At 44.8% G+C, this 18,685-nt stretch overlaps 1 protein-coding gene across 2 annotated transcripts in view; it reads left to right on the top strand.

The window, feature by feature from the left end:
• COL13A1 (collagen type XIII alpha 1 chain) overlaps positions 1 to 16,768 on the top strand; it is a 201,382-nt gene extending 184,614 nt beyond the window's left edge. For both annotated transcript variants that reach the window (XM_029060873.2, XM_029060872.2), the window contains 2 exons: positions 1,353 to 1,391; positions 16,044 to 16,768. In XM_029060873.2, the coding sequence (XP_028916706.1) occupies positions 1,353 to 1,391; positions 16,044 to 16,076 (72 nt within the window). In that variant the 3' untranslated portion in view covers positions 16,077 to 16,768. The remainder of the gene's footprint in view (positions 1 to 1,352; positions 1,392 to 16,043) is intronic.
• Positions 16,769 to 18,685: the final 1,917 nt, after the last annotated feature.

Raw genomic sequence — 18,685 nt, 5'->3', positions numbered from 1 at the left:
ACTTTCTTATACACCATTACTCATCCTAGGAAGACATGAACTCTAGACCTTGTTCCTTTTCTGAGTGAGCACATTCTAAATGGGTTGAATCCCTTGTCAGTAAATTGAGAGACTTGGACTTCCCAGGGCTTTAGAGTTGTGATACACGGCCCAGCCATGAGGCAGCGTCACCACATCCTTGCACTTTGCCTCACCTAAAATTGGAATTGTCAGATTCCCTTCTTTCAAGGAGACCTAGCTGCATCTTAATTATAAAGCCGAACCAGGTTTTTACATGCATAACTCCCATCCCCCACCTCCAGCTCTACTCTGAATTCATCAAAGGCAATGTAAGTACTTTCCTGTATTGGTAGCTCAATGAAGGTGATGTAAGAATATTCCCTGAATGTTCCCAATAATTTTGGGGGGTGCCTCCATCTTTGATTCATCCCTCTTGCATGTGCACCTTCTCCGTTCAGGAGCCCACTGTGGTGTGCCTAGTTGAATCAAAGATAGTAATGGGCTGAAACAGGGATTTCTTCTCAGACGAGTGACCTATATGCACATCCACTCCACCCCAGTAAGAAGAACAGAAAGTGCCCCCAGATTGTTCTCCATGTGTTGGATTTGCTCCCAACCAAAAATGGTTTGGAAGGGGTGCTCCACCCCTTTTGGGATGGTTTCTGGGGAAGTAGGAAAGGGGTCATGGGAGAAGAAGGCAAGGTGTGTGACTTTTGACCACTTGGAAATGGCAGCTTCTCCCATGGCTCTTGGGTTCCATGGCACTTCTGCAGTCATCCATCTCCTACTGTCATCTCTGGGGCTACAGTTCCCGGATCCCATGCCCTCCCTCGGCCCCTGCTACCCTGGAAAGGGGAAGGAGGCATGAGATGACAGAGGGAGGGAGGATTGGAGGCATTAAGGTGGTGAAAAATCCAGGACAGCTAGATGTCTCCTGCGACCCTTAGCAGAGGCTGATGTGTCTTGCTAAAGGATTTGGGGTGTCTGACTTTGAACAGGGGAAAGGTGACAGTAACTCCCTGTCAGAAAACCGAGGCATAAAAGAGGAAGCAAGAAGAAAGCAACATGTGTACAAACCTATACGCATACTCACAAAGATATATCTGGGATAGTCATCAGCCCCGATCGGGCCTTTTTTACGGTATTTGTCGGGCGCTTATTATGTGTCGAACACTGTTCTAAGCGCTGGAGTGGGTACAAGTTAATTAGTCAGACATGGTCCCTTTCCCGCGTGGATTTTCCAGTCTAAGCAAGACTTGAAATGCTCATGATTGCTTTATTAGTTTTCCCATCTTCCTGCTATATATCCATCTAAGGTTCTGAGGTCTTTCTGCTTTATTCCTCTGACGTAGGGAGAAGATGGCTTGCCAGTTCAGGGATGCTGGAATAAGGTAAAATGCTCTGGAGAGTTGGGATACATTAGTGCTTTGGCTGCATTTTTACATATGTGTTTGTCTTTCTAACAATGTCAGGGGTTAAAAAATGAAATACATTTATTAATAATAATAATAATAATGTTGGTATTTGTTTAGCGTTTACTATGTGCAGAGCACTGTTCTAAGCACTGGGATAGATACAGGGTAATCAGGTTGTCCCACATGAGGCTCACAGTCTTAATCCCCATTTGACAGATGAGGTAACTGAGTCACAGTGAAGTTAAGTGACTTGCCCACAGTCACACAGCTGACAAGTGGCAGAGCCGGCATTCGAACCCATGACCGCTGACTCCCAAGCCCGTGCTCTCTCCACTGAACCACGCTCTCTCCCCTACATTTCCAAACAACCACTCCAGACAAGAACCTCCTCTGGTCTTTTTGACATGTCGTTGTCATGGGATCAAGAGAATCATGAAGGGTTCTCGGCTCCCTGTCCAGTAAAGAAGAGGGGACGATCGTTTCTGTTGGTAACGTGTCCCCTATGCGTCGATCATTCAGTCGTATTTATTGAGCTCTTACTGTGTGCAGAGCACTGTACTAAGCACTTGGGAGAGTACAACATAACAGTATAACAAAGTTGGTAGTCACGTTCCCTTCCCACAGCGAGCATACGGTCTAGAAGGGGAGGCAGATGTTAATATAAGTATATAAATTATGGATATGGATATGGTCATAAGTGCTGAGGGGCTGAGGGGGGGGTGAATAAAGGGGGCAAATAGAAGGGCAAGGGGAACATACTCTCAATCTCTTGCCCTGGGGAGCCAAGGACCCTGACCGAACTGCTCTCACTGCTGCCTGCCACGCTAGAGCCAGAGGCCAAAACAGAGCTCTGGTTTGTCCAGGTTTACACAAACAATCAATCGATCGATTAATCGATAGCATCGATTGAGTGCTTACTCTGTGTGGAGTCCACAAGCTTAGGAGAGTACAATATAACAATAAACAGACACATTTCCTGCCCACAACGAGCTCACAGTCTAGAGTGGGGAGACGAATGTTGAGATAAATTTTGGGGATGTACATATGTGCTGTGGGGCTGAGGGTAAGGTGAATACCGAGTCCTTAAAGGGTACAGATCCAAGTGCATAGGGATGCAGAAGAAATGAGGACTTAGTTGGGGAAGGTCTTTCCTAAGAGATGTGATTTTAACAGGGCTTTGAGGGAAGGGAGAGTGGTGGTCTGCGGGAAATGAAGCGGGAGGAAGTTCCAGGCCAGAGGGAGGTCAGTGGTGAGATAGACAAGATCGAGGAACAGTGAATAAATTGGCACTGGAAGAAAAAAACAGGTGGGTTGGGTTGTAGTAGGAGATTGTTGAGGTAAGATAGCGTGGTGTACTGGATAGAGAGCCAGCCTGGGAGTCAGAAGGTCATGGGTTCTAATTCCAGGTCCTCCACTTGTCTGCTGAGTGAGCTTGAGCGAGTCACTTCACTTCCCTCATCTGTAAAATGGGGTTTGAGACTGTGAGCCCCACACGTCACTTCACTTCTCTCATCTGCAAAATGGGGATTGAGACTGTGAGCCCCACGTGGGACAAGGACTGTGTCCAACCCAGTTTGCTTGTATCCACCCCAGCACTTAGCACAGTGCCTGGCAGATATAGCACTTAAAAAATACCAAAATTATTATTATTGTCAGGAGGGGATTAGCTGGTTGAGTGCTTAAGAGAGGATGGTAAGAAGTTTCTGTGTGATTCGGAGGTGGATGGGCAAACGCTGGAAGTTCTTAAGGAATGGGGATATGTGGACGGAACTTTTTTTAAAAAAAAAGATCTAGACAGCAGAGTAAAGTAAGAACGGAAGCATGGAGAGACGGGAGGCGGGGACACCAGCGAGGAGGCTCATGCGGTAATCTAGAAGGGGTACGAGAAGTGCTTGGATCAGTGAAGTAGCATTTTGGATGGAGGGGAAAGGGCAGATTTTAGCGAGGTTGTGAATGTAGAACCGAAAGGATTCGGTGACAGATTGAATATGTGGGTTGAGTGAGAGAGATGAGTCAAGAGTAATACAAGGTTATGGGCTTGTGAGACAGTGAGGATGGTGGGGCTGTCGAAAGTGTTGGAAAAGTCAGGGGCAGGACAGGGTTTGGATGGGAAGATGCAGACTTCCGTTTGGACATGTTCAATTTGAGGTGTCAGCAGGAAATCCGGGTAGCGATATCCTGAAGGCAGGAGACGGCAGAGAAGGACACAGGTCAAGGCTAGAGAGGCAATTTGGGGAATTATCCATGTAGAGATGGTAGTTGAAGCTGTGAGAGCGAATGAGTTCTCCAAGGGAGTGGATGGAGACTAGAAGAGGACCCAGCACTGAGCCTTGAGGGACTCCCACAGTTAGAGGGTGGAAGGCAGAGGAAGAACCTGCAGAGAAGACTGAGAAGGAGTGGCCAGATAGCTGAGGAGAACTAGGAGAGGACAGTGTCCATGAAGCCATGGTTAGATAAGGTTTCAAGGAGAGGGGGGTTGGTCCACGGTGTCAAAGGCAGCTGAGAGGTGGAGGAAGATTAGGATGGAATAGAGAGGGATTTAACAAGAAGGAGGTTATTGGTGACTTTAGAGAGGGCGGTTTCCATGGAGTGAAGGGGGCAGAAGCAAACCCTAACACTAGTAAAGGACTCGGCCTTTAAACCAGACACATTTAAATATCTCTGATTAGACACAGTCAGAATAAATTGTTTCCTTTTGTAATAAACACACAAGGACATATGAGACTCCCTTCCAGCTAACTCACAGGAGATTCATTCATTCAGTCACATTTATTGAGAGCTTACTGTGTGCAAAGCACTGTACTAAGCACTTGGGAGAGTAGACTATAACTAGCTCTTCATCTGGGGCTCCTGGGGTGCACAAACTCACCCCTGAACTGTGTAAGGGGGCACAGAGGCTTCCCAATTGTGCTATTAAAGCAGGGAGCTCATCTGGGGAGGGAATGTAAGCTCGTCGTGGGCAGGAAATGTATCCATTCATTTAATCGTATTTATTTTGAGCACTTACTGTGTGTACATCACTGTAATAATAATAATAATAATAATGGTATTTGTTAAGCACTTACTATGCGCCGAGCACTGTTCTAAGCGCTGGGATAGATACAAGGGCATCAGGTTGTCCCACGTGGGGCTCACAGTCATCATCCCCATTTTCCAGAGGAGGGAACTGAGGCACAGAGAAGTTAAATGACTTCCCCAAAGTCACACAGTTGAGTGGCGGAGCTGGGATTAGAACCCATGACCTTTGACTCCCAAGCCTGGGCTCTTTCCACTCAGCCACACTGCTTCTGCGCTTGGGAAAGTACAATACAACAATAAACAGACACATTCCCTGCCCACAATGAGCTTACAGTCTAAAGTCTACTCTCCCAAGTGCTTAGTACAGTGCTCTGCACACAGTAAGCTCTCAATACGTATGATGGATTGACCAGCAGGCTGGAGAAGCTTCTGCCACCGATGGCTCTCACAAAGACACGGGACTGGAGCATGGGGTGGTCCCCTTGGCAGCCCGAGGATCCTGGAACAATTCAATGAAATGACCCCACTTTCCCCAAAGGGTGCTCCAAATTCGGGGAACTTGTCCAACTGGTTTTTCCAAGCTCTGCCGAATCGCCAGGAGTTTGAGCCCTGGTTTCTGGGTCCTGGAGACAATCCAATCCACCACAGGGCTCACGAAAAAAAAAAAAATGTGATACTTGGTAAGCATTTACTATATGCCAGGCCCTGCACCAAGAGCTGGGGCGGATACAAGCAAATTGGGTTGGGTCCCTGTCCTGTGTAGGGCTCACAGTCTCAATCCCAATTTTACAGATGATAATAATAACAATAAATAATGATCGTGGTATTTGTTAAGTGCTTGCTCTGTGCCGGACACTGTTCCAGGCACTGGAGTGGCTAGAGAAGCAGCGTGGCTTAGTGGAAGGAGTACAGGCTTGGGAGTCAGAGGATGTGGGTTCTAATCCCAGCCCCGCCACTTGTCTACTGTGTGACCTTGGACAAGCCACTTAACTTCTCTGGGTCTCAGTGCCCTCATCTGTAAAATGGGGATTAAGACTGTGAGCCCCCACCTGATTACCTTGTTTCTACCCCAGTGCTTAGAATAGTGCTCGGTACAGAGTAAGAACATAAATACCATAATTATTATCATTATTTCAAGCAAATCATTCCCATGTAGGAATCTCAATCTCCATTTTACAGATGAGGTAACTGAGGCATAGAGAAGCCAAGTGATTTACCCAAGGTCACACGGCAGACAATACGAGCCCTAAAAGGACACATTGCCGTTAGTGCCCCTAAGCACGTCAATCACCCTGTGTGCACGTGAACTGTGTACACGGCAGCCGCCCTTCCCCCAGATGGTACGTTTCACCAGGTGCTAGATCAGGTTGAATATCTCATCCTACCCTCCCCGACCTCCACCCTCACCCTCCCACTGCCCCAGGGGGTCAGTGCAGAGGATACTGAGTCCTCCCCCAGATGAAGCCAGAGTTTATGCCTCCCATTCCCCATTCCACACAGGGCCCAGGCTAAGGTGTCAGCATTTAGTTTTAACCTATTCAGCAGGAACTTCCTGCCAAGGAACCCAAAACAGCACTTTCTACATACTAAAATTAGCTGTTATTAATCCTCACAGAACAAATGGGATGTAATTCAGCCATATCAATTTCTCTTTTCGATATTCCATTAAATAAAGGTTGTTTCGTGCTTCAGCTACAATCCGAAGTGCCTATAGATCCTCCCTAAAAGACGGAGGGCCATGAGAGCCTATTATTTGTGATAGCGTATATTGAACCCATGAACCCTTGCAGTAAAGTGGCCCATCATCACTAAAATTGACAAAACTCGGGCTCACGTTCCATTACTTACATACACACACACTCACACACAGCTGTTTCTTGTTTGAAGATAACACCCCAGAGGGGTAGACTGCATCCATGTGTGAGTGTTATTAAAACATATACAAAGCACAAGTATTGACTGTAACCTCCTTGTGGACAGGGAACATGTCTACCACTTCTACTCTGTTGTGATATTAAGCACTTAATATTAACGATGGCATTTATTAAACGCTTACTATGTACCGAGCACTTTTCTAAGAGCCGGGGAAGATTCAAGGTAATCAGGATGTCCCACGTGGGGCTCAGAGTCTTCGTCCCCATTATACAGATGAGGGAACTGAGGCACAGAGAGGTCAAGCAATGTGCCACACACTGTATGGAACTCTGGGGTGAATACAAGCCAATCAGGTTGGACACAGTCCCTGTCCCAGGTGGGGCCCACAGTCTTAATCCCCACTTTATAGATGAGGTAACTGAGGCACAGAGAAGTAAAGTGATTTGCCCAAGGTCACACGACAGACAAGTGGCAGAGTTTGGATTAGAACCCAGGTCCTTCTGACTCTTAGGCCCACGCTCTCTGCACAAGGCACGCTGCCTTGAATTCTCCCAAGAGCTCAGTTCAGCGCTCTGCACACAGTAAGTGCTCAGTACATACTATTAATAGATTGATTATTAGAAGACAAGCTCTTAATAATAATGTTGGCATTTGTTAAGCGCTTACTATGTGCCGAGCACTGTTCTAAGCGCTGGGGTAGACATAGGGGAATCAGGTCGTCCCACGTGGGGCTCACAGTCTTAATCCCCATTTTACAGATGAGGGAACTGAGGCACAGAGAAGTTAAGTGACTTGCCCACAGTCACACAGCCGACAAGTGGCAGAGCTGGGATTCGAACTCATGAGCCCTGACTCCAAAGCCCGTGCTCTTTCCACTGAGCCACGCTGCTTCTATTCTGTCTCTGTGAAACCATAGTCGGACACCATTTCAAACCTCTTAGACAGACAGAGAAAACCAGCCTTCTTCTCTCTCAAATTTCTGAGACAAGTTTTTATTTTCTTTAGATATACAGATCTCAATTAATAGAGTTAATGAGGGGAGAAGTGGCCTTCAAACCAAGAGATGATTCAAAGGGGAGAAGACCTGGGTCTCTGGTGATCAGCAGCTGATGGGACCTTAGAAATCAAGAGCGGAGAATCCACTAAGTGGACAGTACCCTGGCAGATGATCAGATGTTGACCGCACACAGTTCCAGTCACATTCGTTTCTTTCAAAAAACTCAAAGCCCATGAGCCAGTTTGTTATTAGTCCTAGCGATTTCCTAGAGAAGCGGTTGAAGCTATTTGAGGAAGTACACCCTAGAACCCTTCCAACCACAGTACGTTATTCATCAATTAATTCATTCATTCGTATTTATTGAGTGCTTACTATATGCAGAGCACTATACTAAACGCGTGGGAAAGTACAACAGTAAACGGTGACATTCCCTGACTACAACGAGCTCTCAGTCTAGAATGTGGAAGACAGACATCGTTACAGATAAATAAAATTACAGATAGGTACATAAGTGCTTTGGGGCTGGGAGGGGGGAGGAGCCAAAGGGAGCAAGTCAGAGTGATTCATTCAATAGTATTTATTGAGCGCTTACTATGTGCAGAGCACTGTACTAAGCGCTTGGAATGTACAAATCGGTAACAGATAGAGACGGTCCCTGCCCTTCGACGGGCTTACGGTCTAATCGGGGGAGACGGACAGACGAGAGCAATAGCAATAAACTTAAAAACAATAGCAATAAAATAGCAATGCTGCAGAAAGGAGTGGAGGTTGAGGAAAAATGGAGTTTAGTCTGAGCCCGCTCCCGGTGGCTGACTTGGTTGGTTAACCTTCTGAGAATGATGATTCATCTAAAGGGGTTATGCCTCCTCGTCCCACCTCCCCAGTTCCTGCAGTAATTACAATTTGGGGGGGAAAAAGATAATTTTCTGGTGTTGGGGATGGGCGGGAGAGTGTTGGGGAAGCAAAGGCAGTCCAAGGATGTGTCTCGCAGCCATGGGCTCTAGAGGCAAAACTCTAGCAGCCCCCATGTGCGGGGACCTTTAAAAATGAAAAATAAATATTCAGGAGCCTTTATTACTCGGTAAGCTTTTTTAATAGTCGCTTCTGTGGTTCGTAAAGTTCCGTTAAAACAAATAGCTCGGGTGTTTTATGAAAACAAAGCCCGCCATTTTATAAACAAAACAGCACACTACAGAGGCTGTGAACATTGCAAAAATGTATGCAAAGCTCCAGAGGGCTGGCTCGGTGTCTTTACCCTGAGTCTCATCATTGAAAAACCAAGACGTTTCCCATGCATAAATATTACTACAGTATCACTCCAAAGGCAAGCAAGGGCTTTTGAGCATCTTCAGGACTAAAAATCAAAGGCTCATCTTCAGTCAATCCATCCATGGATTGACTGCCTAAGTGCTAAACACTGGATTAAACAAATCAGTACGTACAGCAGAAACAAGATACATGCTTCTGCCCGCAAGGAGTTTACAGTCTATAAGGAGAGATGGACACGTGAGCCCGTTGTTGGGTAGGGACCGTCTCCATCTGTTGCTGAATTGTACTTTCCAATCGTTTAGTAAAGTGTTCTGCGCAAAGTAAGCACTCAGTAAATACGATTGAATGAATGAATGCATTTATAAGCAGAGAAAACAGGAAGAACAACAAGCATATAGAAGGAAGTAGTACAAATACAGCAGTATGAAATAATTAAATGAATGTATAAAAAAAGACACGAGGGCCAGAATTAGGAATAAAATAAATAAGTGCTAAGGATGGGTGTTGAGTTATTACTGCGTGAGCCCCACGTAGGACAGGGACTGTGTCCAACCCGATTTATTTTTATCCACCCCTGCACTTAGACTGTGAGCCCATTGTTGGGCAGGAATTGTCTCTATCTGTTTCCGAATTGTACATTCCAAGCATTTGGTACAGTGCTCTGCACACAGTAAGTGCTCAATAAATACAATTAAATGAATGAATGTAGCACCTGGCACATAGTAAGGGCTTAGCAAACGCCACAGTTATTATTATTATTTTCCATTAATCAGGCCAAACTTCCTGGAGAAGATGGGATTTTAGGAGGGCTTTGAAGATGGGGAGAGCTGTGGTCTGGGGGGATTTGGAAGGGGAAAAAGTTCCAGGCCAGCAGTGTGAGCAACGAATCAGAGGCAAGAGTTGAGAGTGAGGAACAGTTAGAAGACGAACTTGCTGGGAGGGAAGAGTGCAAACCGGGAAGAAGCTGGTAAAGAGAGTTGTTATGAAAGATCGGGAGAAGGGCCTTGGAATCAGTGATGAGGAGTTTCTTCTTGATAAAATGGGAGATGGATAATAATCTAAGCAACTGCTTAGCTAGAGAAGCAGCGTGACCTAGGGAATAAAGCCCAGGCCTGGGATTCAGAAGACCTGGGTTCTAATCCCAGCTCCACCACTTATCTGCTGTGTGACCTTGAGCAAGTCACTTCAGTTCTCTGTGCCTCAGTTACCTCAGTTGTAAAATGGGGATTAAGACTGTGAGTCCCATGGGGGATGGGGCTTTGTCCAATATGATGAGCTTGGATCTACCTCAGAGCTTAGAATAGCGCACGATACATTGTAAACATTTAACAAATACCATAATCATCATCATCTACTGTGTGCAGAGCACTGTACTAGACACTTGCAAATATACACTGAAGTAAAAGATGAAGTTCCTACACTGAGGGGCTTACAGTCTGATAAGACAAATGGATCCAAATTGCCAAACATAATACGTAAAGAGTAAGCTTATAGAAACCGATATAAAGTCAGAGTTGGAACAAACATATATGAGCCGACGGGATAAGCTGGTGAACGAATATTATCCTTCCCCTCTCCTGGCTGAAAGTGTTTTCATATTACAGAATGTGGCCCGGTTTCCTCCCCGGACTCTAGAAAAACCTTCCAAAACCCCATGAAACTAATTCAAATTTATGTTTTCTTTTGCAGTGATGCTTCTAACCTGGGATTGGCCTGTGTGTGTTTGTACATAGAATATTTATTTTTATACAGTTCCCTCTTTTTTAAATGCCAGAAGTTATGATGCATTTTATAGATGATCCCAAAAGAGCCCTTGACATTTTTTGTACAGAAAATACAGAAAGTTTCCCTTTTCTATTTCCAAGGAATTTTTTTGTATAATTCTTTGTTCACGATATGCTTCTTATTTGTTTGCGAGTACAGCTGTCATATTTGCATGATATTTGTGCACACCTGTTAAGTATTGGAGCTTAATAAATTATTAACGTGTTACGGTGCTATCAGGGACTGCCCTGCCTCCAGGCGGCAGTTGGACCCTGCGCCCCGATAAATATGGAGGTTCACGGCAGGAGCGAAACAGAACATTTTAAATGATGTGGATTTTCATTATTAAAAATAGAATGTGCCAACCATGATGCTTCTGATGATTGAACTAACCGACCTACTCCTTGGGCCCGTTTCAAATCAATCGCTGATATTCTTTGAGCTTCTCCCGAGGGTAACACTGAATGAGTCAACCAACTTCATTCTTGCGTCGATCTCTCCCAAGTGCTTAGTGCAGTGCTCTGCACACAGTAAGTGTTCAGTAAATGCCACCGATTGATTAAGAATACAGCAGAAAATACCCATTCCCAATCCACAAGGAGTTTGCAATCTGACAAGCTTCCGATCAAGTGGAATAATAACTCTGGGATTTATTATGTGTCGAAACACCGTGTTACGTGCTCGGGGACATGGAGCATAATCAGATCAGACCCTCTCGGCCCAACATAGAGCTTAGAATCTCAGAATTAGGCCATGCTCCACAGTGCTTCAGTGGAAACAGCCGGGCAATGTACCTCATTCAGTTGTTTAAACTGACCATTGGCCCCAACCACATTCATTCATTCAATCGTATTTATTGAGCGCTTACTGTGTGCAGAGCACTGTACTAAGCACTTGGAAAGTACAATTCGGCAGCACATTAACCCATCTCATCGGTCCCCGTCCTCTGGCTTCCTAGGTCCCCATACTCAAGGTTCACAAGGATCTGCCTGCAGCAAACACACCAGGTGTCCCACCCGGCAACCCTCCTGCACAAAAACCACACAGATACACACAGACACATACACACACACACACACACAAAGAAAAAGGATAAAAAAGGCAGAACCCACTGTCTAATTTGCTTCCAGTCTTTAGGGTCTCCCAGATTTCCCTCAAACTCATGAGCGAGTGTTCATTTTCATGGCAGCAGTCCGAGCGTGTTCTTCCACACTGCCTACCCTTGCCGACGGCAGAAAAGAGATTTTCGTGTTTAGGGAGACCGAGGCAAGCTTTCTCGTTAGGCTCCTTTTCCTCAACACTGGCTCCACTCTGCACAGAAAAGTCTGCAGGTTCTGAGGTTGTCTGGTAATTTTTAATCACAGTTCCATCTGAGGCGCAATAATGGCAGTGCTGCTGGCCCTGATTTATGGGGTTTATAGGAGTATGCTACTTTCTCCGATAATGAGAATTCATCTTTTTCTATGCAAATGGAAGGGAAATTAGTACAGTAAACTTCCTTCCTTCCAAGTACAACTCTGATTAAGTACGACAGCTATTTAAAAACTTCTAGATTCAGTGATCGCTTTAAGATCCTCCTGAGTTTCACATTTATGAAACTGCCTAACTGAAGGAAACTGAAAGAAATGTTGCTTGCCCCCTCACAGTTCTGTCCACTAAAGAGGGCCTTGGCAGAATTTTATAAGGCAATATGCTGTGGGAAACTTTGCTAAAACCCCGCTTTGAAGAGCTTTTCCGCTCTTCAAAATGAACCCCGATCAGACTTGGACCATTTTTTTAATGGTTTTCATTAAGCACTTACTATGAGCTCAGCGTGGCTCAGTGGAAAGAGCACGGGCTTTGCAGTCAGAGGTCATGGGTTCGAATCCCGGCTTCGCCACTTGTCAGCTGTGTGACTGGGCAAGTCACTTCACTTCTCTGGGCCTCAGTTCCCTCATCTGTAAAATGGAGATGAAGACTGGGAGCCCCACGTGGGACAACCTGATTCGCTTGTGTCTACCCCAGCGCTTAGAACCGTGTTCTGCACATAGTAAGCGCTTAACAAATACCAACATTATTATTATTATTACTATCCATTGAAGCAACGTGGCATAGTGGATAGACCACGGACTGGGAGTCAGAGGTCATAGGTTCTAATCCCGGCTCTGCCACTGGTCCGCTGATGTGACCTGGGCAAGTCATTTCAATTCTCTGTGCCTCAGTGATTTCAACTGTAAAATGGGGATTGAGACTGTGAGCCCCATGCGGAACAGGAACTGTGTCCAACCCAATTTGCTTGTATCCACCCCAGGGCTTAATACAGTGTCTGGAATATAGTAAGAGCTTAGCAAATGCTATAATTAATTATCTGTGCCTCGGTTACCTCATCTGTAAAATGGGGATTGAGACGCAAGGGACTGTGTCCATCCGATTTTCTTGTATCCACCCAAGCGTTTAGTACAGTGTCTGGTACATAGTAAGTGCTTCACAAATACCATAACTGCCATTATTATTATGTGCCAAAATAATCAGGTTGGACACAATCCATGTCCCACCTAGGGTTCACAGACTTAGTCCCCATTTTACAGATAAGATAACTGAGGCACGGAGAAGCGAAGTGTCTTATCCAAGGTAGCACGAGCAGACAAGTGGTGAAGCTGGAATTCAAACACAGGTCCTTCAGTCTCCTAGGTCTGGGCTCTATCCACTAGGCCACGATGTTTCTATGTGTCTAGAAAAGTCCAGAAACCTGAGGCTGCTCATGAATATGAGACTGGAAACCACCCCTTTCCTTTGGGTGGGAAATCATTGCCAAATACCTCTCTCCTAGTCACCCCGAGGGGAACGGCAACTTCTCTCTATGGTCTTTACTCACCAGAAGGTAGGCGAGCGCCTGGCTTGAAAAAATCGCCCAGAAGAAAGTCCTGACCTGTGATTCAGTGGTGGGATTGGTGAATTTCTCACATACCTCAATCACGTGGATAGAGCCTTTGAGTTAGGAGCTGGGTTCTAATTCCACATCTGCCACTGTCTGCTGCGTGATCCTGGGCAAATCACTTCGCTTCTCTGTGCCTCAGTTGCCTCAACTGTAAAATAGAGATTAAGACTGTAAGGCCCATGTAGGACAGGAACTTTGTCCAACCCAGTTTGCTTGTATCCAGCCCAGTGCTTAGTACAGTGCCTGGCACATAGTAAGCACTTAAATACAATCATTATTATTATTATCAATATTAATAGAGGCAGGGAGCAGAATTGTGATTCTCCTCCAGGAGGTAGTTGGGGTTGAGTGTTACTCCCTTCACAGGAAATAGCAGCAGCAGCTTCCTCTTTCAGAACAGGATGAGGTGCCTCTCTCATCGGCTACTTTACGGTGATGACTAACGTAACCTTTGATTAATGTGACCTTTCCCGGTCATACTGGACTCATGTCAATCAATCAATTAATTAGTGGTATTCACTAAGCACTTACTGTGTGCAGAGAGCTGTAAGAAGAACTTAGGAGAGTACAGCAGATTTGATACATATGATTTCTGCTCTTGAGGAGTGAACCGTGGGGAAGACAGACCAGAGGTAATTTTTGGCTCCATTGGTGAGACTGGGGAATCATTTCTATTTATTTTGAGAGAACAAATCCAAGTGTTTCCACCCTTTAAAAAAACTAAAAAGCTGTAATTAAATACCCAGCCCGGGCACTTCCTAAGGGAATCACAGATGTCTGCTTTCTGAATTCCTGTGAACAGCCATACTGTGTGGTGTGGTCTTTTTTCTGCATGAACTTTGCATCGCAAGGCTGTGTGAGTGTGCACTCTTTAGTACTGATACAAAGCTAAAACCCTGCTCTTTGTGAAAATAGAATAGGAGACGCTCTCTTTCCAAGGATCTTGATATAGTGTTTATGGCCTAACCCATTTCTAAATGGATAAATTTGGGGGAGATAAATCGATAGGCCCTGTCATGCAGCACCCAGGGAATGTATGCAAGCTTTGGAGAACAGCGGTCTCAGGAAAGGAGAGAGGTTTAACAGAATCACTGGAGATTGTCTACTCTCCTATAGTCAGAGTACTACTACCTTGAAATGCCATAGAGAAGCAGCGTGGCTCAGTGGAAAGAACACGGGCTTGAGAGAGGTCTGGGTTCGAATCCCACCTCTGCCACTTGTCGGCTGTGTGACTGTGGGCAAGTCACTTCACTTCTCTGTGCCTCAGTTACCTCATCTGTAAAATAGGGATTAAGACTGTGAGCCTCACGTGGGACAACCTGATTACCCTCTATCTTCCCCAGTGCTTAGCACAGTGCTCTGCACATAGTAAGCGCTTAAGAAATACCAACATTATTATTATTATTCATGGCATTTATTAAGTGCTTACTATGTGCCAGGCACTGTACTAAGCACTGGGGTAGAAACAAGATAATTAGGTCAGTGAAGTCCCCTACCACCTGAAAGAGGCTCCTGAGAAGAAGCATGCCCTAGTGGATAGAGCACAGGCCTGAGAGTCAGATGGTCCTGGGTTCTAATCCTGGCTCCACCACTTGACTGCTGTGTGAGCTTAGGAGAGTCACTTAGGAGAGTCTCTGTGCCTCTGTTATCATCTGTAAAATGGGGATTAAGACTGTGAGCCCCATGTGAGACATGGACTGAGTCCAACCTGATTAGCTTGTATCTACCCAGCACTTAGTAAAGTGCCTGGCGTATAGTAGGCGCTTAACTTTTCCCAAAAGAAAGGACAAAAGTCTGAATTTCCACTTGTAGGTTCTCCTTCCCATAAGTTGTCTCACCCCTTTTGACTTGTTATTTTAACAAGCAGAAGCCCCTGAGGCTCTTTGGATTCATCCAAGAAACATATAACCTAAATCTGGTCCTGCCAGCTTGGAACATTTTTGTTTCCTTCGCCTTCAGGAACATTAGTTGGATTCCCAGCCCCCTGCTATGGAATTTCTGGATCAAATTCTTCGTTCCCCTCCCTACATTCCAACTTTCCTGCCTGCCCTCGGGAGAACAGTTGAATTGAGGCAGTACTCAAATGTACGACTCCCCAAACCTATGGTGTCTCGCCAGAAGAAGTTAGTCATAGTGCCCCGTTCCGTTATCCTTGTAAAATTTTGCCTCATTTCCACCTTAAAACAGCTACTTCTACATTTCGACTTGGAGGGCTTTTAGACTACGGAAGGTGGGGTGGGAGGCTGGGGAACGGATAATTATGAATCTCGAATGTCAGGTTTTAAGAGCTTCTCAGAGTTGACAAGCAAGCGAAAAGAAAAATCACGAGTGATGAGGGACAATACCACGGACAAGGTGCAGGTCTTCAGTCAGGGAGAAAGAGGTTATTCTTGAAAGTAAAATATCTTGGTTCCCTTTGTCCTGTTCAAAACTTCTTCATCAATGAGCCCCGGGAATCCGGCCGAATTTTCTAGGCTAGGGAGGCCTGCCGCAAACTCGGTACAGCTCTTCCGGCTTATGGCCGGACGAGGCTGATGTAATATGCCATGCCCTTAGAATAATGTCTTCCCTGGAAAATGACTCCTGGGACACGCTTCTATCCCAACAGCAGGGCGAAGGTTAAGCATGAATCAAAGGTATAAGGTGGTTTGTTGAGAAAAAGAGGGAGGCTTAAGAGACAGACTAAAGAACATGCTAAAAATTACAGAGGACCGTAAATCAGGGCTAGTGCGGCTAAGACCAGTGAGGATCCACGTTCAAACCTGACCATCTTATCTGCCACCTCAAGGGCCAGACTCCATGGCTGATAGCCAAAAAGTGAGACAAGCGGGCAGAGAAGCGTTGAGAAACGACCACAGCGGTGAATGGAGAAGATGGGCCTGCCCCGGAGATGTTTTGGGAGCCCAGAGACGATCCTTGGCTGTGAACTCCATGGAAGAGCCTACTTGGGGGGGGGTGAGCATGCTAGCACGATGCCAGGTGAGGCGTAGCCATGAGTTGGAGGGTTTTTCTGGTGCTTTCCTTCCGGGATCAGAGCAGACTTCAAGAGGGACACTTCAAGAGTGTCTCTCCTCATTTTGGGTCATTTTCAGTGACCCTTTATCGGATCCAAGAAGCTTCTTCTGTCTTGCTTCCTGGCAGCCCCATCAGCGAGCGGTAGAAACACCACTGGACTCTTTCGTTACCTGAGGGCCTGTTCATTTTTGAACATTTGCCTCATTAGTGAAAAGAGGGTTGTTGGGGGGTTTTTTCTCTAATTGTGAGGAGCGGGGGCATGTCCTCAGCGATCGGTTCCTACAAACTTCCGTCCATTTCCTTTGATGATTCCATCCTTAACCCTTTCACCACCTTGAACCTCCCAAAGGACATAAGACAAAAGAGAAAGGCAGAGGGTATTTTTTCCTGCGGAAATTTCAAAGCAGGTGAAACACACCCTGGGGAATGAGATAAAAGTCCTTGTCCATTGGTAGTTGCTTAGCACCGCTGAGATCACACCTGGGGTTCCTGAGGGCCAGCACTTCATATTACTTTAGTTGGCTCTCAATGGCTTCAGGAATATCTTTTCCATCTTCTCAAAAATCCAACGTGGTTTTCCACCGAGAGCATTGCGGTTTCTTATTTTTGAGAGGTAATCAAATCAGGGCCTTCCTTTTATGGGATAAATATAAAAGTTCAGGAGCTAGGAATCTCCCAGTCACCGATCAGTTTTGGAAATCCAAAATCCAGCATCTTTGGTAGATCTTTAAATAATTTTACATTTTATTTTAAGACACCGCTATTGATCTGGAACTGAAACTTCATCGATCTTACCAAAACACTTAGATTGCAGAAGTGGACACTTGCAAACACAAGCTGATGATTCATAATGTTTCTATAGTTTGGTAGACTTAGCAAGCAAATGAAGAAGTCTGAAACATTGTAATCGATGAGTGGTATTTATTGCGCTCTTTCTGTTTTCAGAGCACTGTACTAAGTGCTTGTAATCATATTGTAATACCTCCTTGAATTTTACAGTGATTTTGTTTTTCCAAAATGTTTACACGTGGGATTTCTTTATCCTCACCTCATCCCCATGAGGAGGGGAGAAACAAACATTAGTTCTATTTTACACATGGGAAAAATGGAGCACAAAGAAGATAAGCAACTTTACAAAGGACAGCACCACAGCTAGGACTAAAATCCAGATTGAGGTACACACAGGTTCTTTCTATTAAACCATGCTGCAATCAGGGGCCAAGTGGAAGTACAGGTGTGTTACATTTGCACCTTTCAAAAGGAAGATAAGCTACCACTGTACTGGAAAGAAATAAATGGCTGGAGGTAAGCTTCATTTGCTTTTAGATAGCTTCTCTTTCCTCCATTCAAAATAAATCATGTATTTGCTAACTTAAATCAACAAAGAAGATGGTGGTAGTTATACCTGTTTGCCTACTTTCTGCATTTTGCCTATTCTTTCTTTATGCCTTTAGAGCAGATCTTGTTTGTCCTTTTAAAATAAGGAACATCTCACTTTTAGCCTGATTTCATATCTGTGGGGGAAATTCAAGTGTTATGTTTCAGCACAGGGGAAAAGAGTTTTCTGGAGGAAATCCAGGTGGGTGAAAGGGTTAATTTATTTTGTTTTTCATTTGTTTGTGATTATTTTTAGTATAAAAATACTGACCAGAACTGCAGGCAGTGTGCCTTTTTTATGAAAAAAAAAAATGATCTATATAGTTTGGAAGTGTTCTGATGTTTTTTCTGTTAGTGTCTTTTGGATGTGGTAGTTTGTTTTTGAATTTGTTTTGGTTTTTTTAAATTTTTCAAATCGTTGAATTTTTCTTTGGACACTTTTTTTAGGGCTTTGGGAATGTGGACATTACAAATACTCCCTCCCAAGCTCACTTAGTCCTTCCTTTCCCGGGTGCTTCTCATTAATTAAATTGGTACATTGAATATAAAGGAATCACCTAGCCCAAGTCACCCATTGAGAGCAGTGAGCTGGATGCTGAGGCAACAAACTCTCAAAGATTGCATCAATTAATAGCATTCAAATAGATTATCTGGGAATTTTCTCCATTCTGGTTCCTGGATACAGTGCTTCACTGCATGGGAATTCAATCTGATTAAGAACTTGGGAAAAATGGATTGCCATTTCTTATCCCTACTTCTGCTTCTATTCTCCATGCTTCCTTTCTTTTTTTCCTCTCCTTTTGAAATTTTTCCACTTTATATTCCTTCCCTTTACCTCTGTACTATCTTTATGCTTTCCTAGGATTCCTTTTCCTGTTGTATTCACGTAGCTGTTTCTTTTTGCACCACTTTCCTCTTTCTTTCCTCACTCTGCAATCTGGCACCTTGATCAAATCAAAGTTTCCAAGCAAGCTTCAGCCAGGGCTATGTCATTTTTTTTTTCCTTCTAGAAGCAAAACCTCCAGTTTTTAGAATTCT

This window comes from Ornithorhynchus anatinus, chromosome 3 (assembly GCF_004115215.2).
Source record: "Ornithorhynchus anatinus isolate Pmale09 chromosome 3, mOrnAna1.pri.v4, whole genome shotgun sequence".
NCBI lineage: Eukaryota > Metazoa > Chordata > Mammalia > Monotremata > Ornithorhynchidae > Ornithorhynchus > Ornithorhynchus anatinus.
This window is presented reverse-complemented; position numbering and strand designations above follow the sequence as displayed.